At 42.7% G+C, this 25115-nt stretch overlaps 2 protein-coding genes across 6 annotated transcripts in view; both read left to right on the top strand.

The window, feature by feature from the left end:
- The window catches only part of LOC126161461 (proline-rich protein 2-like), a 403478-nt gene that overhangs the window by 215391 nt on the left and 162972 nt on the right, over positions 1 to 25115 (top strand). The window lies entirely within an intron of this gene.
- The window catches only part of LOC126161459 (proline-rich protein HaeIII subfamily 1-like), a 61630-nt gene that overhangs the window by 2087 nt on the left and 34428 nt on the right, over positions 1 to 25115 (top strand). Inside the window, exon 2 of one of the 2 annotated variants that reach the window (XM_049917284.1) lies at positions 4629 to 5105. The exons of the other annotated variant lie outside the window; for it this stretch is intronic. Coding sequence (XP_049773241.1) covers positions 4629 to 4964 — 336 coding nt within the window. The 3' untranslated portion in view covers positions 4965 to 5105. Of the gene's footprint in view, positions 1 to 4628; positions 5106 to 25115 lie in introns of those variants that run through there. 2 annotated transcript variants of the gene reach the window in all.

Genomic DNA, 25115 nt, shown 5'->3' with positions numbered 1-25115 from the left:
AGTGACTGGCGTATTGTGATGAGCCAGTTGCTCGGCCATCATTGACCAGACGTTTACAGTTGGTGAGAGATCTGGAGACTGTGCTGGCCAGGGCAGCAGTAGAACTTTTTCTGTATCCAGAAAGGCCCGTACAGGACCTGCAACATGCGGGCGTGCATTATCCTGCTCAAATGTAGGGTTTCGCAGGGATCGAATTAAGGATAGTGCCATGGGTCGTAACACATCTGAAATGTAACGTCCACTGTTCAAATGCCGTCAATGCGAACAAGAGGTGACCGAGACGTGTAACCAATGGCACCCCATACCATCACGCCGGGTGGTACGCCAGTATGGCGTTGACGAATACACGCTTCCAATGTGCGTTCACCGCGATGTCGCCAAACACGGATGCGACCATCATGATGCCGTAAACAGAACCTGCATTCAACCGAAAAAAATGACGTTTTGCCATTCGAGCACTCAGGTTCGTCGTTGAGTACACCATCGCAGGCGCTCCTGTCTGTGATGCAGCGTCAAGGGTAACCGCAGCCATGGTCTCCGAGCTGATAATCCATGCAGCAGCAAACGTCGTCGAACTGTTCGTGGAGATGGTTGTTGTCCTGCAAACGTCCCCATCTGCTGACTCAGGGATCGAGACGTGACTGCACGATCCGTTACAGCCATGCGGATAAGATGCCTGTCATTTTGACTGGTAGTGATACGAGGCCGTTGGGATCCAGCACGGCGTTCCGTATTACCCTCCTAAACCCACCGAGTCCATGTTCTGCTAATAGTCATTGGATCTCGATTAACGCGACCAATCCGACCTTTATCAAAGTCGGAAACGTGATGGTAATCATTTCTCCTCCTTACACGAGGCATCATAACAACGTTTCACCAGGCAAGGCCGGTCAACTGCTGTTTTTGTATGAGAAATCGGTTGGAAACTTTCCTCATGTCACCACGTTGTAGGTGTCACCAGCGGCGCCAACCTTGTGTGAATGCTCTGAAAAGCTATAATCATTTGCATATCACAGCATCTTCTTCTTCCCGGTTAAATTTCGCTTCTGTAGTACGTCATCTTCGCGGTGTAGCAATTTTAATGGCCAATAGTGTATTTTCCTAAACTGGGAGTAAAAATTTGAAATTTACGTATGTAAAATCAGCCCTTGATTACCAGTACATTGATTCGAAGAAAAACCTCAATTACTAGAGTCAACTGCTTTGAGCAAAAATCCGTTTTTACCTATCGTGGATTGTAGTAGCAGACAGACGAGACGTACTGCACACTGCAACAAACAACTCTACTTTTCAAATCTGAGCCACACGACGCTACAAGTGTGACTTTGCTCCGTGTTTGTCACACAGCCCAGAGATTTCGGTGGATATACGAAGTCGTGCTGAAAAATAAAACAAACGCTATTAACATTCTACATCTTTACTCTTCATGTCTACATGGTTGCAGCCGTCTGCCGCTAGAGGGCTCCGAATTGTAGCGTGTAACACGGTCGTGTGTAACGTAACTATGTCGGACCGTGGGAAACAGCTTACTTTAATCGACTTTCGAATTCCGAGAATTTGTTCACTGACATCGATCAGCCTCCATACAGTCCTGACTTGGCTCCATCCGATTTTCATCTGGTTCCAAAACTTAAACAACGCCTTTGAGGACTTCACATTGATAGTGATGAAGCGGTGCAAGCAGAGATGAGGCTGTGACTCCGTCAAACTTTCTGTAGTGATAGTATCTACAAACTAGTCTCCCGCTGGGAGAAATGAGTTCGTCGCCAGGGTGACTATGCCGAGAAACAAAGATGTGTATATGAAGAATAAAGAGGTAGAATGTCAATAACGTCTCTTTTATTTAAAAACTTTAAGAATGTTCACATAAAAAATTCGGAGGCATTACTTTTCAGCACGTCCTCCCATAAATACGATTTGGACATGGGCGACTTTTAACTATTAAAATTATAGTGTTAGTCGTACCTGTTTATATTGTGGTCCAGAGTCTAACCTCTGAAATGCGTCTTCGTTTCCGAATAACCGCTACAAATTTCATCCGTTTGAACCTGTTCACAGTACTCGGGGCTAGGTCTCCCTCTATAATTTGTACACTCTCCCTACCCCCCAGCCGGCCGGTGTGGCCGTGCGGTTAAAGGCGCTTCAGTCTGGAACCGCGTGACCGCTACGGTCGCAGGTTCGAATCCTGCCTCGGGCATGGATGTGTGTGATGTCCTTAGGTTAGTTAGGTTTAAGTAGTTCTAAGTTCTAGGGGACTTATGACCACAGATGTTGAGTCTCATAGTGCTCAGAGCCATTTTTTAGCCTACCCCCCACCCCCACACTCTCCTATTTCCCCATACGGTCAGTCAGACAAATCCTCGATGCCTCATAATGTATCTTATTAGCTGATCCCTTCTTTCAGTTAAGTTGTGCCTTAATCTCTTTTCCTCAGATTTCATTAAGTATCGCCTCATTAGTTATTCGATCTATCCATCTAACCTTCACCATTCTTCTGTAACACCAGATTTCAGAAGCTTCTATTCTCTTCTAGTCTCAACTACTTGTTGTCCACGTTTCCCTCCTGCACAAGGCTACGCTCCAGTCAGATACCTTCAAGAATGGTTCCTAACACATAGATATGTATTAGATGTTAACAAATTCCACTTTCTCTCAAATAATTTTCTTACTGTTGCTGGTCTGCGTTTAAAATCCTCTCTGTTCCTGCCATTTCCAGTTAAAGCTCTTCCTAAATAACAAAACTCGTTCACTACTTTTAGTGTATCGGCTCCTTACGTAATTCGCCACTAGCGCCTGATTTAATTCGACTACATCCAATTGGTAGGTTCCACCTTTGTTGACCTTTATCTTTATCTAACACACTATCCGTTCTGTTCAACATCTCATCCAACTCATTTGCCGTCTCTGGCAGAAGTACAGTATCTCAGCAAACCTCAAAATTTTTATTTCTACTCCATGACACTTCGATTCTCTTCTTTTCTGGCTTTCCCTCAATGCGTGATTCTCTTCCACACAATGCTGTGTTCCAAACGTACATCCTCAGAAATCTCTTTCTCGTATTAAGGCCTATGTTTGACACTAGCAGACTTCTCTTTTCCAGGAATACCCTTTCGGTCAGTGCTTTATAAATCCTTCTTTCGTCCGTCAAGTGTAATTTTAAGTGTTATTGCAAGAGTAAGACTGAAAAATAAAACGTTCATTCAAATTAGGTCAAATGACTCTGAGCACTATGGGACTTAACATCTGAGGCCATCAGTCCCCTCGACTTAGAACTACTTAAACCTAACTAACCTAAGGACATCACGCACATCCATGCCCGAGGCAGGATTCGAACCTGCGACCGTAGCAGCAGCGCGGTTCCCGACTGAAGCGCCTAGAACCACTCGGCCACAGCGGACGACTGAAACGTTCATTAATGTTAAAACTAATCTCGTATAGATATCTCGTAAACTCACTCATTTGACATCATTTCGATAAAAAAAATTGTTGAAATGATCTATGAATCATGAAACAAGATAACTAACTAGTTCCTTCGAGCACATCAAAGCAAACACGAGCTATAATACATATTAAGGTGATCATTGTCTTAGACAATAAACAACTCCTTTCCATGTGGAAGGTACCTACACTTCATAGGCAGAGTTAAGTAATTTGAATTCTCTCGTTGAAAAGTTGCAAATGTCTTATAAGTTCAGAACTGGTGAAAATATAAGTTCATGAAAGAGTCTTATCATCTGTGATCATACAGAACATTCACATTATACTGTGTGGGGCACTCGCAATACACACAGTTATGTATATCAATTGTGTTACTTTTTAATCACTGTTCTGCTCTATTGACGAATAGAAGTTTGGATCTATAATACAAAATTTGGCTTTTAGGGAGTAAAAAGTCGATGCGCTGCATCACTCATATCTTTTCAGAGTAAAGTGTAAGAAATTTTTAATTCTTGTTTAAAAACGTAAAATACAGCAAAGGGTAATTTGAATCTCATAACAGGAAATATTGTTTTCTCAAATCAAACGTCCATTTCCATTAGTAGTGAATCTCGTTTCAGTGTCAGTTTATTCCCCTATTCCTTTATAGTAATAAGAAATTTTTCTCGATATTCTCCAAACGATTGAAAATCATATTCATACTGTTTAGTGATTTAACGTAGAGTACATAATTAAAATGCGACATAAAATATATTTAGACAGCGCTTTCCGTAACAACAAGCTGAGGATCATTAACGGCTTCGTTACCCATTGGCAATTGATAACACAAAAGACGTGTCCAACTAAAACATTGCATGACATTCAACACAGATAAATAATGCAACACAGCGTATGAAACATAAAATTACTTGTTTTAAATCTCTGCCAGAGCTCAGTATGCTAAAATTGCTGTGAGCTGTGAGAACGGGTTTTACAACATGTCTGGATAGCTCAGTCGGGCAAGCAGTTGCCCACAAAAGCAGTTCTGGGATCGAATCACAGTGTGGTACACATCTTAAATCTACCAGGATGTTTTTGTCTAATGTGCATCTCATTGTCTGGTTGACTGGACTAAAGAACCATAACATGTTAATATTTCACAGAGCATTTTATGTACAGACTATGAGATATATCACACAATTCTGTTGCAGGTGACAGCATGCAGGTGCCAGGAAACTCCACCTGGCCCTCCTGGACCAACTGAGGGGCCACAACCAACTGGACCACCAGGCCCACCAACCGGAGGTCCTGATCCAACAGGTCAACCTACTGGAGGTCCTGAACCAACTGGACCACCTGGCCCACCAACTGGAGGTCCTGAACCAACAGGTCAACCTACTGGAGGTCCTCAACCAACTGAAGGTCCTGAACCAACTGGAGGGCCACAACCAACTGATGAGCCACAACCTACCGGAGGACCTCAACCTACTGGACAACCAGGGCCAGCTTCTGGGAGACCTGGCCGCATTTGGTTTGGTATCTTCTAATGAATCAGCACTAGAGTCTCACTGAAGCATGACTACAGCTCTTCCTTCCTCTTGGCCACTCAAGTCTTTTTAATTTATTGATAAGGATTTTTATTGTTACTGTTGATACTTTATGTCTCATTAAATTAAAAATGAAAAAGTTTTCGTTTGATTCTTTTATTTTACTACCACATCGCTAATATTTTCTGATTGATTCAAAGCGGAAACATGGCAAATACAAAACATCACTAGGAGCTTCAAATGGTACACAGTATTCGCTATGAAAAGCAGATGTCGTTAATGACAAACTGTGCAAACACAAACGATTGGAATTTGAATTTTTTTCGGATGTCATTATATGATTTTACAATACGTTATATAAGCCACAATACCTGAAAAGAAAGACGTGCATGTGTTCCTGCATTACTACTTACAACGCTAATTCAGTCTATGTCCCCTATGTGTTCTTCCTTAGCGTTTCATATTGTCCTAGGTAGAAGCCGTAGAATTTCTGAGTAACAAGTGGTTGGATGTTCATGTGTCAGATTCTTACACCTATGCTGCGCTGTGGACAGAGAATGCCTGGATCTCTTCTGAATTAATTAAGTCTTCACACTCTCATGTAATACCAACCTGTAGCTCTTCTAAACAGCATTTGCTACACCAATAGAGCCATCGTCCGCGAACCGTACCGAACTTTTAACCCCTTCTTTTAATATATTCTCCGCCGCTGTATCTCGAACAACGTTAAAAGTTTCTGAGAAAAGTCAGTAAGAGGAAAATTTTGACTGCTATTGTACCAACATTTCAATAAAACAACAGAAACTGAGATGTATTTCCAGCGTGATGCATTTCTCTCATAAACTTTTTGTTACAGCTTAGAATTACAGTTCATAGATTAAATTAATAGCACTAGCATTTCTGTGCCTACTAGTGGTAGGTCAAAGCATTCGATTTACTTATGACCATTTGGTTGTGACGCAATATTTTTCTAATCGAATAAAATTAGAAAGTTTTGTAAGCTGTGTAGCACTACTCCGATTTGTTTTAAATCTACATGTTCCAGTTCTGTAGCACATATAAACTGGTGCATAGTAATGGAAAAGATTATGCTATCTTACATTCGATAGTCTTCAGTATGGTAGCTCATAAATATAAGTAGAGCCAACAAATAGTCATGGAGCTACTGTGATGGGTGTGAAAAATACCACACAAGCAACGCACTTGCTGCTAACAACTGCATTGGTTACTACACTGAAGAGCCAAAGAAACTGCTATAGGCATACGTATTCAAATACAGGGATACTTAAAAAGGCAGAAAACGGCGCTGTGGTCGGCAATGCCTATATGAGACAACGAGTGTCTAGCGCAGTTGTTAGTTACTGCTGCTACAATGGCAGGTTATCAAGATTTAAGTGAGTTTGAATGTGGTGTTATAGTCGGCACGTGAACGATGGGACACAATATCTCCGAGAAAGCGATGAAGTGCGTATTTTCCTGTACGACCATTTCACGAGTGTACCGTGAATATCAGGAATCCAGTAAGACATCAAATCTCCGACATCGCTGCGGCCTGAAAAAGATCCTGCAAGAACAGGATGAACGACGACTGAAGAGAATCGTTCAGCGCGACAGAAGTGCAACTCTTCCACAGACTGCTGTAGAGTTCAATGCTGGGCCATTAACAAGTGTCAGCGAGCGAACCATTCAACAAAACATTGCCGATATGGGCTTTCGGAGCCGAAGGCCCACTCGTATACACTCGATGACTATGACACAAAACTTTACGCTTCGCCTGGGTCCGTCAACACCAACATTGGACTCTGATGACTGGAAACATGTTGCCTGGTCGAACGAGTCTCGTTTCAAATTTTATCGAGTGAATGGACGTGTACTGGTATGGAGACAACCTCGTGAATCCATGGACCCTGCATGTCAGGGGACTACTCAAGCTGGTGGAGGCTCAGTAATGGTGTGGGGCGTGTGCAGTTAGAGTGATATGGGACCCCTGATACGACTAGCTACGACTCTGACAGATGGCACGTACGTAAGTATCCTGTCTGATCACATGCATCCATTTATGTCCATTGTGAATTCCGACGGACTTGGGCAATTCCAGCCAGACAATGCGACACCCCACACTTCCAGAATTAATACAGAGTGTTTCCAGGAACACACTTCTGAGTTTAAACACTTCCACTGGCCACCAAACTCCCTAGACAAGAGCATGATTCAGCATATCTGGGGTGCCTTGCAACGTGATGTTCAGAAGAGATCTCCACTCCCTTGTACTTTTACGGATTTATGAACAGCCCTGCAGGATTCACGATGCAAGTTCCCTCTACCACTACTTCAGATATTATTGAAGTCCATGCTACGTAGTGTTGCGCTAGTTCCACATGTTCACAGGTCCCTGCACGATATTAGTAGGTGTACCAGTTTCTTAGGCTCTTCACTGTATAATCAGTAAAACTTCCAGAAACGGTAAGTAAAATATAAACCACTATCACACCACCACGTAATACGAATTTATTATCGAGTACACAGAACATGTTTTAGTGAAAATAATACACATGAGAGAGTCTTTTATCTCTGTGATCGGGTTGAATTTGAACTTAAAGTGCATTTGGAACTGTTCTTCTGATATATTATCTGCTGGTAAATACTGTGTAACAGTTCGCTTTCTGTGACGACTGACGCCACGTCATATAAAATTAGTAATGGCGTCATTTTCTTCATAGCTGTCTGTCTGCTTCAGTTTTTTGTATATGAAAAGATTCTCACTGTTCAGAATAAATAAGTCCATTATAAATGCATTCTTAGTCAGTCTTATGTTAGTAATGAGCATTTAATCCTTTTTGGGTCATACTGTTTTTACGAAAGTTTCCTTTACTTTCCTTATATCCTATGTTTCTTTAGGCTTTATCGTGACGGTTGTAGTATGTTTCTGCAATGTCTCGACGATATCCTCCCACGGTGCTTTGGAAGTTGTAGTACTCACTACTGTTGCACATTTTTTTGTGGAGTTTTGGTTTTTCAGGCGTATACTTTGTTCAAGTATTCCGAACACTGGTGTAGTTTGGTCCACATCCCCTAAGCTGGAGCTAAGCCATTTCTTTGCAGTTCTCTTCCCTCCAGTAGTGCTAGTCTCTCAAGGTGTGCAGGAGTACTTCTGTAAAGTTTTAGAGGTAAGAGAAGAGGTACTATGGGGCTTAAAGCTGTGAGGCCAGGTCGTAAGTCGTGTCTGCACAGCTCAGTACGTATAGAGTTTGCACTTGACAGACTAACATCCCAGATTCGAATCCCGCTCTAGAACAAAGTTTTAATCCGCACGGAAGTTCCAGATCATCGCAAAGTCCATTGGAGAATAAAAATTTAGTCACGAAGTTACAGCTGTCAATAATTACGTCTAAAAAAATCCTTCGAGGCAACCAAAATTATCAGTAGAGAACGGTATGTTAATGGATAGCTGCGCTGATAACTTGTTTGAAATCGTCCTGAAGCAGTACAAATACGCTACTGGCCATTAAAATTGCTACACCAAGAAGAAATGCAGATGATAAACGGGTATTCATTGGATAGATATATTATACTAGAACTGACATGTGATTACATTTTCAGGCAATTTGGGTGCATAGATCCTGAGAAATCAGTACCCAGAACAACCACCTCTGGCCGTAATAACGGCATTGATACGCCTGGGTATTGAGTCAAACACAGCTTGTGTACAGGTACAGGTACAGGTACAGCTGTCCATGCAGTTTCAACATGACCCCACAGTACATCAAGAGTAGTGACTGGCGTATTGTGATGAGCCAGTTGCTCGGCCACAATTGATAGATGTTTTCAATTGGTGAGAGATCTGGAGAAGATGCTGGCCATGGCAGTAGTCCAACATTTTCTGTATCCAGAAAGGCCCGTACAGGACCTGCAACATGCGGGCGTGCATTATCCTGCTGAAATATAGGGTTTCGCAGGGATCGAATGAAGGGTAGGGCCACGTGTCATAACATACCTGAAATGTAACGTCCACAGTTAAAGGTGCTTCAATGCGAACAAGAGGTGACCGACACGTGTAACCAATGGCACCCCATACCATCACGCCGGGTGATACGCCAGTATGGCGATGACGAATACGCGCTTCCAGTGTGTGTTCACCGCGATGTCGCCAAACACGGATGCGACCATCATGATGCTCTAAACAGAACCTGGATTCATCCGAAAAAATGACGTTTTGCCGTTCGTGCACCCATGTTCGTCGTTGAGTACACCATCGCAGGCGCTCCTGCCTGTGATGCAGTGTCACGGGTAACCGCAGCCCTGGTATCCGAGCTGATTGTCCATGCTGCTGCAAACCTCGTCGAACTGTTCGTGCAGATGGTTGATGTCTTGCAAACGTCCCCATCTGTTGACTCAGGGATCGAGACGTGGCTGCACGATCCGTTACAGCCATGCGGATAAGATGCCTGTAACCTCGACTGCTAGTGATACGAGGCCGTTGGGATCCAACACGGCGTTCCGTATTACCCTCCTGAACCCACCGATTCCATATTCTGCTAACAGTCATTGGATCTCGACCAACGCGAGCACCAATGTCGCGATACGATAAACTGCAATCGCGATAGGCTACAATCCGACCTTTATCAAAGTCGAAACGTGATGGTACACATTTCTCCTCCTTACAAGAGGCAACACAACAACGTTTCACCAGGCAACGCTGTTCAACTGCTGTTTGTGTATGAGAAATCGGATGGAAACTTCCCTCATGTCAGCACGTTGTAGGTGTCGCTACAAGCGCCAACCTTGTGTGAATGCTCTGAAAAGCTAATCATTTGCAAATCACAGCATCTTCTTCCTGTCGGTTAATTTTCGTGTCTGTAGCACGTCATCTTCGCGGTGTAGCAATTTTAATGGCCAGTAGTGTAGTTGTTGCCTGGTATTTAGGAGACGTGACTTGGAGCACATCCTACACTCTTGCGAACTCACAGACGTTCTGTGGTAAAAAACTGGAACTTCTTCCGTAGGTCGTTGGAGGAGCGAAGCAATCTCAGAGAGTGGAAAGAAGTGGAAGGCAACTAAGTGTGTTGACGCTAGGTATTAAAACATTGCCGTATACTGAAAATCTCCGGTGTAGGAGTCAACGATCGTGTGAAACCACGCTCGCTCTGTTGGTCCACCAGACCCAGGAAGCAGTAGTAACTATCGCCTAGGCTGATGTCGTGTTCCTAGACTTCCGAGAGGGATTCGCTAGCGTTCCGCACTGTCACATAATGAAGAGTAAGTGAGTGTACGGAATATCAGACTTGCTGCTTGTATTTAGAGTACCTCATAAAAATCAAAACGGAACAATCAGTTTATAACAGCAAGAACGCAGTGCTCGATTAAGTAGGTCGTAATAAAGACATCTAGTCTTCCGCCCCTAATGTTAGAACTACAGAGTGGTCCATTGATCGTGTCTGGACCAAATATCTCACGAAATAAGCGTCAGACGAAAAAACTACAAAGAACGAAACTTGTCTAGCTTGATTGGGGAAACCTGATGGCGCTATGGTTGGCCCGCTAGATGGCGCTGTCATAGGTCAAACGGATATTAACTGCGTTTTTTAAATAGGAACCCCCATTTTCTATTACATATTCGTGTAGTACGTAAAGAAATATGAACGTTTTAGTTGGACCACTTTTTTCGCTTTGTGATATATGGCGCTGTAATAGTCACAAACATATGGCTCGCAATTTTAGACGAACAGTTGGTAACAGGTAGGTTTTTTAAATTAAAATACAGAACGTAGGTACGTTTGAACATTTTATTTCGATTGTTCCAATCTGATACATACCTTTGTGAACTTATCATTTCTGAGAAGGCATGCTGTTATAGCGTGATTATCTGTAAATACTACATTAATGCAATAAATGCTCAAAATAATGTCCGTCAACCTCAATGCATTTGGCAATACTTGTAACGACATTCCTCTCAACAGCCAGTAGTTGGCCTTCCGTAGTGTTCGCACATGTATTGACAATGCGCTGACGCATGTTGTCAGGCGTTGTCGGTGGATCACGATAGCAAATATCCTTCAACTTTCCCCACAGAAAGAAATCCGGAGACGTCAGATCCGATGAACGAGCGGGCCATGGTATGCTGCTTCGACGACCAATCCACCTGTCATGAAATATGCTATTCAGTACCGCTTCAACCGCACGTGAGCTATGTGCTGGACATCCATCATGTTGTAAGTACATCGCCATTCTGTCATGCAGTGAAACATCTTGTAGTAACATCGGTGGACATTACGTAGGAAATCAGCATACATTGCACCATTTACATTGCCATCGATAAAACGGGGGCGAATTACCCTCCTCCCATAATATCGCACCATAAATGAACTCGCCAAGGTCGCTGATGTTCCGAGTGTCGCAGCCATCGTGGATTTTCGGTTACCCAATAGTGCATATTATGCCGGGTTACGTTACCGCTGTTGGTGAATGACGTTCCGTCGCTAAATAAAACGCGTGCAAAAAATCTGCCATCGTCCCGTAATTTCTCTTGTGCCCAGTGGCAGAATTGGGTGCAATTGATGTTGATGTAGCATTCTCAACACCGACGTTTTTGAGATTCCCGATTCTCGCGCAATTTGTCTGCTACTGAAGTGCGGATTAGCCACGACAGCAGCTAAAACACCTACTTGGGCATCATCATTTGTTGCAGGTCGTGGTTGATGTTTCACATGTGGCTGAACACTTCCTGTTTCCTTAAATAACGTAACTATCCGGCGAACGGTCCGTACACTTGGATGATGTCGTCCGGCATACTGAGCAGCATACATAGCAGACGCCCGTTGGGCATTTTGATCACAATATCCGTACATCAACACGATATCGACCTTTTCCGCATTTGGTAAACGGTCCATTTTAACACGGTTAAAGTATCACGAAGCAAATACCTTCCGCACCGGCGGAATGTTATGTGATACCAACTACTTATACGTTTGTGACTATTATAGCGCCACCCATCACAAAGCGAAAAAAGTGGTCCAATTAAAACATTTATATTTCTTTACGTACTACAGGAATATGTAATAAAGATGGGGGTTCCTATTTTAAAAAAGCAGTTGAGATCCGTTTGATCTATGGCAGCGCCATCTAGCGGGCCAACCATAGCGGCATCTGGTTTCCCCCTTCAAGCTAGACGAGTTTCGTTCTTTGTAGTTTTTTCGTTTGACGCTTATTTCGTGAGATATTTGGCCAGGTCACTATCAATGGACCACCCATTATACATCAAAGAAGCAATGAAAAGAAAGGTTCAAGAGTGGGATCAAAATTCAGAGTGAAACTATAAAAATTATAAGTTTCGCTGATGACTTAAGCGTCCTCAGTGAAAGGAAGGAAGAATTACAGGACCTGTTCAAGAGAATGAATAGTATACTGAATACAGAATGTGGATTGATAGTAATTTAAGGGATTCTGCTACATTGGAAGCAAAATAAAGCAAGAGAGACGAAACGAGGAAGATAGTTAATGCAGATTAACACAAGCAAAGAAGGCTTTAATGTATTCCTGGACATAAGAAATATACTGGTATCAAACATCGGCCTTAATTTGAAGAAGAAATTTCGGAGAATGTATATTTGGATCCTCATCTGATGACGACATGGCCCACGTCACAGACATCACCACGGACACTACACTGTGAGACACTGTGCCGCAAGCACAGCATGACTCCGCGAGGCAAAGCCCGAAGGCCAGGTCTGCACCAGACACATAGGCCAAACACCGGAAGGAGAAGTACGAAGACCACCGACGTCATCGCAAAGAATCCTTAGAGGAAATACGTTGTATCAAACAGCTGCTTCAGGATGATACAGACGATGGTTCTGAGAAAGTATCGCCGTCTGTCTCTAACCACGGGGCGACAGCAACAGGTCCTCCTAGGACAGTAAATATGCGTTGTGACTCTATGGAATGCCAGCCTATTGTTGACACCGTTGCTAACGAGGGCTTTCAACCAGTTTAGCGCAGGAAGACCCTTCGCCGCAGTGCTGCTCAGGCACTGGAACGATCTGACGAGCTGCGCAACCGATACTTGTCACTACAAGCAGAAACGACACCCTAGCTGGAGCGTCGGCGCACGAGCTACCCTGTCATTGAAGTGATGTTGTCCAATGCCGTCTTTACTTTTAACAGTGTGTACATTCTGAGGTTTGATCAATGCCAGGTTAACGTCATGGCTGCACATACAAAGGATCTTCGCATCTGTCTATGGAACGCTACTGGAGTTTGCGATAAGAAACATGAACTACAAGATTTCATTGGCCATCAAAAAATCGACATAGTCCTCTTGCCAGAGCCTCACCTACGGCCAAATGAAACTTTCAAACTTCGAAATATGGTGGATTACCGCACTAACAGACGTGGTGGCACAGCGGTACTTGAAGCAGTTCGCAAATGGGCGACGGCCCTGAACAGCAAAGTAGGCATTTTGCGTCACTCGGGGTACCATATAAGAACTCTAGGCAGATCAGTACCCCTCCCATGGCATCGGTATAAGGTACCACGTTCCTTGGTACTATGAAATCCAAACCCTTTCCACCAACTGGCGGTATCATATGGACCAATACACAGGCACTAAGAAGCTGACCACAAAAGTTTATTCATAATAAAGTGACCTAAGCACCTACTTACCTTCCACCATGAAGTCTGGATCGTCGTCGACGATGGCACTTCGATTTACAGGTGTAAAAAAAAAAGTGATTAAAGCAGAACATTGTCAAACGAAGCAAAGCAGGCGTTGGGTACGAAATTGCTTTGCCAATTAAGCGCTTTTGTTAGCTCTTCGTTTTTCGCCTTATAAATATCAAGCTCTTATAACAAGTTAAAAGCACGTCCTTTTTCCTCCCTGTGGAGAATACGTATACTATTCTCAATGTTCCCTATAGAACGACCAGTTTCTGATAAATACTGTCCCAAAACAGCTTTGTTACGTGGCTGTGAATGTTCCTTAAATCTTACGTTAAAAGAGCGACCAGGTGTTTTCTATTTTTTTCTATTTGCAGGGAAAATCCACCGTGAAATTTTATAGAAATGGTTTTCGTTCTTTCTTTATTGATTCTATTTTCTGGGTGAGTGTGTGTCTGTCTGCTGTTTGTGATACGTTTCTTTAGCATACTGTAAGGGCGCGTGACGTCATGTACAGAAAAGCCGTTAGCTACAGCAATTTGCTTTATAATGCTGAGTTCTTTACGTATTTCGCTTTCGGCCAGTGAATCAGTCTACGGTCGCAGGATCGAATCCTGTCTCTGGCATGGATGTGTGTGATGTCCTTAGGTTAGTTAGGTTTAATTAGTTCTAAGTTCTAGGCGACTGATGACCTCAGAAGTTAAGTCGCATAGTGCTCAGAACCATTTGAACCAGTGAATCAGTGAGGTGAAGAATGCCTTTTCATATCGTGGAGAACGGCATGAACTTGCATTGATGATACTATTTGTCCGTGTAGGTTTTGTGAAAATCAAAGACTTACGTTTGTTCAAAATGGTTCAAATGGCTCTGAGCACTATGGGACTTAACTTCTGAGGTCACCAGTCCCCTAGAAGTTAGAACTACTTATACCTAACTAGCCTAAGCACATCATACACATCCATGCCCGAGGCAGGATTCGAACCTGCGACCGTAGTGGTCGTGCGGTTCCAAATTGTAGCGCCTAGAACCGCTCGGTCAACCCGGCCAGCTAAGGTAAGTAAATTAATAAGGAATGATAATAATAGAGTAGGAAAACTAATTTCCCAAACGCCGTCAGTTAGTAAAGTATTAAACTTTTAAGCCTTGTCACATGAAAACAACTCCGAGTAAGAGTGCTGCGAATTCCTCACGAGGGATCACAGATAGCCAACCGCGCGACGCTTGTTTACAGCGAGGCACGGGACAGAATGCACGCGGGGAGAGTTACGTTGTCCCGACTGCCTCTTCGTCATATCATAGTTGTGAACCTGTAAGAGTGAAGGTGTCCAGCACTAGCCTTGTAGAAGTCAATCGGAAAGAGTTGTTTTCCGTCAATAGGCTGCCGTGAACCTCGAGGATACATGTAGTGATTTTTCCACCGTTAATGCGTAATGCGCCGAATGAAATACATTTTGTGAATGAATACAGTGTTCTTCCGTAAGTAACATATGACGAGTACTTTGTAGTAATTAGCTCGTCTGTTTATGCCGTAGTAACTAGTTATTGTTTGTTGTGTCATATCTTTCAGGTGCATAATCTGAATAATGGACGATGTACACCCTTCGAATCGTGCTGTAATATATAGTTGGGAGCCTGTCACAGACAATGCCAAGCGGGAAGTTATCGACGCTGTGTTTTGGTTTGTAAAAGTGTTGCAAGACATATGCATTTGTAATGCACTACAGGAAGCAGGCAGTTCTGTTTCTCGGAGTCCCAGATTGATAGGAGCGGCTATTGTCGACCGATTTTTGGAGCTGACGAAAGAAATGACTTTTGTTGATACTGAAGTACTATACCATGAAGACGAAGCAGAAGGTGATTCAGTGGAAGATATCCCGACTAGTGAATCGCAAAATGATCATAACACTTCGGAAATCTCCAAGTCACTGGGAATATGTGCTTCATCTGTTCCCGATGAGTATTACGAACCGGTTACTAAACGATTGAACTACGGCGCTATACCCCTTGAAGTAAAGAAGGACTTGAAATTGTGGGAAAGTGATATCGTTAAGGAGGGACAAGATACGACAAATACCAGGCGATAAATAAGTCGACATACGACGGATTTGCCGAATCTCGTTGTCGTAACAAGAATGTAACAACGAGAATACTTCAGGAGTGGGCTGCAGGTGCTGCGCTTCAATATACGGCCAACAAGGATTTTACGTTTGCTGCATCATTATCTTGTGCAAGAAATTTCAAATCGGAGTATAAAATTCGTCAACGGCACGTCAGTAAATACGTCTCTCATAAGTAGGTACAAAATATAGACGATATACAGAAAGTGGCGGCTCTTTTCAGCACGCAAACGGCGTCACATTTGACCGATTTTAATAGTGATTACGTGATCAACACTGATCAAAAAGGATGCGAGTATCGGGTGAACATTGGACGCACGTTATCGTATAAGGGAGAAAAACGAACCCTTGTCGCAGTCGGTAGTAAAAACAAACTAACACATTCGTACACGACGCAATATGCCATCAGAGCCTCTGGAAAAGTGTTGCCTAAGGTTTTCCTATGTTTACAAGAAACGAATGTTACATTTGGTCCTCGGATTATAGAAGAGGTCAATCGTTTAACTGACTCGTTCAAAAATGTTTACATTGCCTGCTCCCAATCCGGGAAACTGACTAATGCGAATTACACAACATTTCTTGAGAATGAAACTTCCTGGCAGATTAAAACTGTGTGCCGGACCGAGACTCGAAATCGGGACCTTTGCCTTTCGCGGGTAAGTGGTCTACCGACTGAGCTACCCAAGCACGATATTGCCCCCTCCTCACAGCTTTACTTCTGCCAGTACCTCGTCTCCTTTTCTTGAGAATGTTTTAAAACCATGCGTTTCTTATAACAAGTTTTGTCTTATATTGGATTTCTGGAGTGGACAAATTAATACTACAACACATGGCACAATGTTTATAGATGGCGAGGGTCAGCCGACGTGCACAGTAAAAGTAATACCGCCAAACTGCACACCTGTGTGCCAGCCGTGTGATGTTTATTTCTATCACCAGGTTAAAAACATTATTTCCAGGCTTCAGAGTTGCAGTGTGCTTCTGGAAACCCAGCGGGAATTGCACAACCGCACGGATGCAATAACTATTCACAGCATAATTCATAACCAACTTTCAGCACCGATTTTTCAGGCAATGATATCGTATGCGTGGTATGCATCAAAATTAATTCCCGAAAAAGACATATTTTTAAATGTAAACCAAGTTTGTTTTCCGCAGACTCTTCTTCGGAAGGAACAGTGTAGCTGTCGCAAGACTGCATTATTAGATGTTCTTGGTGCCGTGAGTATATTTGTTTCGAATTCTTATATGACAAGTACCATCCATCTAGTTGTTCGAAGAAAAGTGAGGACACGTAACAGTGACTGGAAGAGCCATTGTAAAGTGACATGGAGCAGCATTTTTGTTGTTTACTATCCCAAGAGGTTTGAGAAATTTATTTGCCTACCTTGTTATTATCATTCCTTATTGATTTACTTACCTTATTAACCCTCCTATCCCTATCAATTGAGATATGGAAAAATACAAACGAAAAGAAGAACATCCGCTAGGTTTCTTCGAGATTCGAACCTGAGTTCTCCCTTTCCATGCCAGTTACCTTGGCCGGTGCGCCACTTTTTTTTCCCGTTGTTGATGGTTGTGTTTTGTCGTTGCGGACGTCACATGACATCCGTTAAAGTTCGTTTGTTGATCCTTCCACTCAGTTTTTTTTATTACAGAGGCCAACCAGCTCTCTGACCGAACACGCTGAGCTACCGTGCTGGCCTTATCGGTGCTGTAGGCGAAAAGCGTTTGTTACTAAAATATAGACTTTCACGGCCAGAAATATCATGTCCATTATAATTATCCGGGCTGTTATGCCGTGGTCGTTTGATGAATTCTGTGTCAATTCCCAACGTTTCGTCTCCGACTGCGGAAGACATCTTCAAGGGGGTCCGTAGCTCAGTCAGTAGCGAGTCAGTGGGTGTGTTGGAACTTCCATCGAGCTACGGACCCCCTTGAAGATGTCTCCCGCAGTCGGAGACGAAACGTTGGGAATTGGCACAGAATTCATCAACCGACCACGGCATAACAGCCCGGATAATTATAATGAGAAGCGTTTACCATGTGGGTACAGAAGCAGCAGTTGTAAAAGTTTCGTACCTCGATTTCTGGAAAAGTATGCGTTTTCGGACCCCATACCCGATGATGAAAAATGCTCTATTTACAATTATGTATCGATACCACCAATTTTGAGTCACTTGCTCGTCATAACCTTTAGGGGTGATTTTTACAAAAACGCGGGGGTGTTGACCCAAAATATCTTAGATTCCTTCGTTTTAGGTTGCACACAAGCTACCTGCCAAACTTGAGCCGAATCGGTTGGCTGTGTCTGAGGCCGTCCCCTTGTGAGTCATATCTGCATCTGTCAAAACCAACACCGCTACTACTCGTAATTATAAGCAGGACTGATGCAGGAAATGTGATTGTGGGTATGTACGTCTCCTTCTTAAAAAGACATATAAAATCCATTAACTTCTTAAGAGGCAGAACAGCAGTCTCTGAACTTCGTTGTAATTGGTTTATAAGCAGCTCGAGCGGTGGATATACGATGACGATGTCATCTTATAACACCAGAATTATGTAGAAAGAAGTAGTTCTATCATTTTAAAGTTTGTCACCGTGGTGATTAAGGTGTGAAACTTGCGATGTGGTTGTATGCCACATGTTAGTCAAATACATTCTGCATTATTGTAATAAGAGCGTTGCATTCTGCACGATTAATACTTCGAAAACCGTATGGCATTAACAACATACCATTTTTAGATGCAGAATCATGTAACCATAGGAGTGTGTGATTATGCTCTATGATTACTTCTGTCATGCTGGGACATTACTGGAATTGGCTCCGTACAGTGCAATAATACTTCAGAACTGATAGCACTATTGATTTATGTCAAATGTTTCAAACTCCATTATGTATAAACCACACGTTTCTTCACAACCGTCTGTTTTATCACCGCAACATTCTCCTGTCTACTATATACCGATAAGATATGCTTGCCTCCTCGACACACATCTGGGGAGATCTTGTGCTTTTGGAAGAGTGTCAGGGGTAACAGTGGTGCTGCAGTGCGGATTGGTCAAGGACAATGCGGGAGGGATCTGTCAGTCTCAGACTTTATCCTACGAGCGAGAATACTGTGTGACTACCATCCACACAGGGAAATATGGCCAGTCGTAGTCGTAAATTTTCCGCTACTGTCTATGCGCTGGAAATATGTAGATAACCTAACTGCAATAGCGTAGGACGCTGTCTGGTATACTTTGGTGTATATGTTCGAATGGATGTAATGGACACTTATGTAGCTGCATTCGCAATCTAGTATGTAGTACTTGCAAAGTAGTGGAGCGGTGAGTTAGTGATGGTACAGAAACTGGGAAGCATTCTGCTGTCACTGGTTGGCGCTTAAATTACGGAACAATTTTTAAAATTGCCAAAACTGATCTCGCCATCAACTGTGGTCTGTATTACACAACATCATCCCATATGAACAGTGTCATTCCCATCACGTCTGTCCCTGGTATGTTGTTGATTACTGTGTTATGATTCACTGACACCGCTTGGTCGAGGTGGAAGGATCCTTGGGAACACTAGGTACCTGCCACTTGTCACAGTGGAGCATGGGATTAAATGTTTGGGTCATCAGTTGTTTGGAAGCGTTCCTCAGTGCTGCAGTCTCGTCCTATCACTACACGCTGTGATGTCCTCCACATGTTTTTCTTTTTTCACCTCTTTTTATTTCTACTACCTCATGCGTGTTGTAAAGGGGACGTTTTGGTGATGGTCAACATTAGAACAGTATTTATGTACATGATTGCAAGATGAGGAAACAATGCTCTTAAAAATGGAACACCAAGACATCCACTACCCCATCACTGTGGTAGATGAGATCATCTGTATAGGCATTACCTTCGCTTAGCTGTTGGAAACGATCAACAATGTCGTAAGCTATTCCAGTTTCCACATGTAGCTATGTCTTCCACATTTTCATTAATTAGAAACATCGCTTCTGTGCTTTAATTCTACCGACTTGCGTGTTGTGGGAGTTGCATAGTTTACACCATGCGATGTTTAGCTTTCTGTGAGAGCCAAAGCGTCGAAGTATGTTAATATGGTTTTAGCCCCTGACACAGACCTTGAAGTCGTGGTAGAAAAACAAAGTGTATGGCGGTGTACAAAACTGTACTGTGATATTGCTTGGATGTGTTACAGCCGAAAAAAACAGTATATTAAACTGTTTATGATGTACCAACACAGCAACCCTCTCTTGTAATTGATAGTCTTCTGGGTATGGTCTTCCTCCAGTACAGTCGAAGAAACTTTACACAGATTTGTGCAACCAATTCGAACATTGGCCACATGCTCCAATGGAGTGATACATGTTTATGTAATATGCACGATGTCAGCTCGCACATGGTATTTGTTTTTTTTTATGTATTGGAAGAGAGAGAGACACACTAAAACTTTATAGGATGTTTTATTGTAAAGAGTGCTACAAGTGGTTAAAGTTTTAATGCAGATAGTTCTCTAAAAACTACACCGCATTTGCTCATAAAACTAATAGAAATCTGCCGTATCTATTGTCATGAAATTGTGACTGTTTTTATCATTATCGTCACGACTGCGTGTTTAAAAAACAGGTGTTGTCAAAAGTCCTGTGTTATTTCACACTTCCCAACCCCTTATTATAAAGCACACCACTTAAATTACAGCTGGTTGTAGAATCCAGAAATGATAGTGTTTTTTTACCCAACGTGTGAGTAGATTGCGTGAAGCAGATTGTGACGATCAAGTTTCTTACAAAACTAGAACACAGAAATCTGCTGTATGACTCGAAACTTTACAGGCATGTCAGTAAAGCGGAGTCAGGAGCAAAAGTCAAATGTAAACATACATACAGTAATTGGTTTCGATGAATCACAAAAGAGAGCAGACGCGCTACGTCTTACAGGAGGTTCTATTACAAGACAGGCTCCGCCGTTGTGATATAACTTCACATTGGTAAAACGGGACTTGCCATAGTGTACTAAATAGCAACGACCTCTTGAATTACAGTATATTGTCGTCAAGCATAAAAATTATTGTTTTTTCGACATGTCAGCCAATGGCATAAAAGATTGTATTCACTAATGTTACATGTCCGAAATGTTTGTAATTCACACATGCGTGAGTTTATTTACAGATATTTATTTGAATGTGAGAGATGCTCTCAGGTTGTGTAATTTGTGAAGCTGAAAGAAACTGCTTAACATAGATGTTTTTTCTTGGGAGTGTAACTCTCGCTTTTTCTTTATTCCCATGACGGTTTCGAAATAACGAGGAGATTCTGAGGTGTTCTGTGGGTTTTGCAGCAAAGTACTAGAGGTTCTTCTCCCCCAATTTTAAGCAGGGTGGACATGTGTAGTTCGAATTGTATCCTGCAGTCGAACGTAAAAACTATGCCGATTTTTCTCATAAAACGAAAATAATATGGACTGCTTACTTTCGCAAAAAGAGGACATTTACTACTGTCACGATTTAGTTCGTTTTTTTAATAGATGCTCGATTATAAGAGATGCTCGACGTGAAATACAGTTGCTCTCGATTGATGAACGGCGATGTGGGGGAATGTCCAGCGTGTGTGTTCTCTCAAAACAGACGCGGAGGCGCGGTGGTGCTGCTAAATTTCCCTTTTTTGTTTTCCAAGGGCCGTAGAAGGCAAACTGGATGTCGCCAACGTTCGTAGTGCATGTTGGAAGGCTGAGTACGGCCAGCCACCGCGAGGGAATGGCTGTAGGCCGCAGAAAAACCACAAGGCACTCAGCGATAGCAGTTGACAATTTGAAAACGCCTGTCTCCCTCCCCACCCCCACCCCATAGGTTGATGGAAGGAGGGATAGAGATGAGGTATGAGCGAAATTAGGAGGCCCTCAAATTGCGGCAGTTTGTGAGGGCACGTCGACGAGAACGTACATTCAATTACTACCTCCTCTGCAATACTTTTGGACAACGATTTTCCACAGTACATGTGTTGCATTATGACCCATTCATTACGAGTGCTGGTTTTTTCACGACAGTTTGGAAGTGTAATGACAGCAGTGATGCATTTTTCCCATCAGTTGTGGTAGCATATATAGGTTTCGTTTACCTGGGCTGCAGGGTGATTGCGGAGCAGGTGTCTGTAGCGAATTCTGATGTCAAACAGCGATAAATACAATCCTCAGCTGTATGCTTACAGGTCACCTACTTATTAAACTCCCCTCTGTCCAACACCAGGATCTTGTCAGTTGAATATATTTCCTACCAAAGAAAAATAAAGACTATACCTCACACCTCGGCCTTCTTCCTGCCAGCTTGTAAGTGAAGGGTGGAGTTTGAGTGCACCTGCCACTAGTTTTGAGTAGTACTGTGAAATTTTTTTCCAGCAGGAGAACGCCAGTTGTGTGGCATCGCCTATTTTTGAGCTGTATTGTGATTTTAGGAATTCCTTGTTTAGCGCTATGCATATAGTTGTGTAATTAAAACTGATCTGTATGATTAATTACGTAATTAGGACCGATTTTTACTAGGGCGCCCAGGTCAAAATAAACAAATTACCCTACCTAAACTTCCTCTCCTGCATCTGGGCGGTTTCCATGTGTTGGGTGTGCACTTGTGCTTTCTTTCCAGGAGAACTAGGATGCGGAAATGGCACCGCCATTTTTAATTTCCCTCAAATTCCTGTGTGTGTTGTGGGATCGGACGTCAGCACAGCCCTGGGACACATAAATTCCCACCAAAATTCGAAATTCCCGCCAAATTTCGGTAAGAGTGAGAGAGGGAGGGAGAGGGGCGGGGTGGAGGAGGGTTCTGTGACCCACGTGCAGGCTGAGAAGCACATAACGCCATGTGGGGGAGGGGGTGGTCGTGGTTTGGAGTGGCTAATTAATTTATCAGTTTACTTCATTTGCATATCAATTTGACATCAAGATCGCGCCAGCACAGCCATCTCCGCACTACTCATGATTACTCTGATATTCACAATTAAATGCCTGGTAGAGGTTTCATAGAACAACAAAAAAAATGGTTCAAATGGCTCTGAGCACTATGGGACTCAACATCTTAGGTCATAAGTCCCCTAGAACTTAGAACTACTTAAACCTAACTAACCTAAGGACATCACACACACCCATGCCCGAGGCAGGATTCGAACCTGCGACCGTAGCAGTCCCGCGGTTCCGGACTGCAGCGCCAGAACCGCTAGACCACCGCGGCCGGCCATAGAACAACCTTCAAGCTGTTTCTCTACCCTTTCACTCTCGAAAAACGCGCGGAAAAAACCAGCTCTTAAATCTTTCTGTGCAACCTCTGATTTATCTTACTTTGTCATGATGTTGATTTCTCCGTATGTAGGTGGGAGCCAAAAGAATTTTTTTTTCCGGTCAGAGGATGAAGTTAGTGATTGAAATTTCACGAGAATATCCTGTCGCATCGATAAACGCCTGTGTTTTAATGACTGCCACCCCAATTGACGTATCGTGTCCATGGCACTCTGTTCCCTGTTTCGCGATAACACAAATGAGCTGTCCTTCTTTGAACTTTTTCGGTGTCCTCCTTGAGTCCCATCAGATGTGGATCCCACAGCCTATAGCAATACTCCATAAGAGTGCGGAAAGTGTAGTGTGAGCAGTTCCTTTAGCAGACCTATTACGCTTTCTAAGTGTCCTCCCAACAAATCGAAGTCTTTAGTTTGCTGTACCCACAAAATTGTCTGTGTGATCTTTCCAATTTACGTTTTTTGCAACTGTAATCTCTAAGTATTTAGTTGAATTTAGTGGCATTTATGTTTGAGTAATTTATTGTGTAACGGATATTTAGCGGATTTCTTTTGGCACTCATGCGGATGACTTCACATTTTTGATTAGTTAGAGTCAACTGCCACTTTTCGCACCATACAGATATCTCGTCTAAATCGTGTTGTAGCTGGTTTGATGATCTGATAACTTTACAAAACGGTAAATGACAGCATCAGCTGCAATCAGTCTAAGAGAGCTGCTCGTATTGTCTCCCATGTCGTTTAAGAAGATCGGAAACAGCAGAGTGCCTATAATGCTTCCTTGGATAACGCCAGATATTACTTCCGTTTTATTTGATGACTTTCTGTCAGTTATTAAGAACCGTGACGTTTCTGGTAGGAAATCACGAATTCAGTCAAACAACTGAGACGATACTCCAAAGGCACGCTACTTAATTAGAAGTCGCTTGTGAGGAACGGTGTCGAAAGCCTTCTCGTAATCTGAAATTATAGACTCAATTTGACATCGTCTGTCGATAGCACTTATTACTTCGTGAGAATAAAGAGCTACTGTTGTTTCATAAAAACGATATTTTCCGAATCGGTGCTATTTGTCAATAAATCGCCTTCGTCGAGGTAATTCATAATGTTCTAACATAGTATATGTTTTAAAACCCTACTACAAATCGACACTAGTTGTATAGATCTGTAATTCAGATGTTTAGTCCTGTTTCCTTTTTTGGGTATTGGTGTGACATGTGCAACTTTCCAGTGTTTAGGTACGGATCTACCTACGAGCGAGCGGTTGTACATGATTGCTAAGTATGGAGCTGTTGCGTCAGTACACTCTGAGGGGAACCTGACTGATATACAATCTGGACCGGAGGCCTTGCCTTTATTAAGTGTTTTAGCTCCTTCGTTACTCCGAGGGTATCTGCTTATAAGTTACCCACGTTGGCAGTTGTTCTGGATTCAAATCCTAGAATATTTACTTCGTTTTCTTTGGTGAAGGAGTTCCGGAAAAGTGTGTTAAGTAACTCTACTTTAGTGATACTGTCATGACTGACATAACCATTGTTATTTAGCAGTGAAGATATTGATTGTGTCTTGCCGCTGGTGTACCTTACATATGAACAGAATCTCTGTGTGTTTTCTGCCAGATTTTGAGACAGTTTCGTTGTGAAACTATTAAAAGCACCTCACATTAAATTTCGAGCTTCTGCAAAACTTCCCCAATTTTAGCGATTTTGCTTACTTTTAATTTAGCATGCTCTTTCGTTGCTTGTACAACCATGTTCTGACCTGTTTTGTGTACCATAAGTACATAGCATCGCAAAACATGACTCATCCATACAGGAATCGTTGTGAGACTGATGAAGTCTCCCCCGAGTGGTACAGGCGCTACAAAAACTCGTACAGTGTGGATATTTGTGTCACAGATACGTCATCTGGACTACATAGCATGTTTGAAAATACGTATGCTGTAGAATGCCCCAACCTTACAAAAATGGAAGTAAACACCCGCTTTATTATTTATAGACATTGCCACCCACTCAGTTATTCCCTCACTCCTAAAAGCATTAATGACTTAGTTTTTAAAAAAAGAGGGTGGGGCTGACTTTATTATTGAAAATATCTTGCATTTA

Source organism: Schistocerca cancellata, chromosome 2, assembly GCF_023864275.1.
Source record: "Schistocerca cancellata isolate TAMUIC-IGC-003103 chromosome 2, iqSchCanc2.1, whole genome shotgun sequence".
Lineage (NCBI taxonomy): Eukaryota > Metazoa > Arthropoda > Insecta > Orthoptera > Acrididae > Schistocerca > Schistocerca cancellata.
The sequence above is the reverse complement of the archived record's forward strand: the minus strand, read 5'-3'. Positions and strand labels throughout refer to the sequence as shown.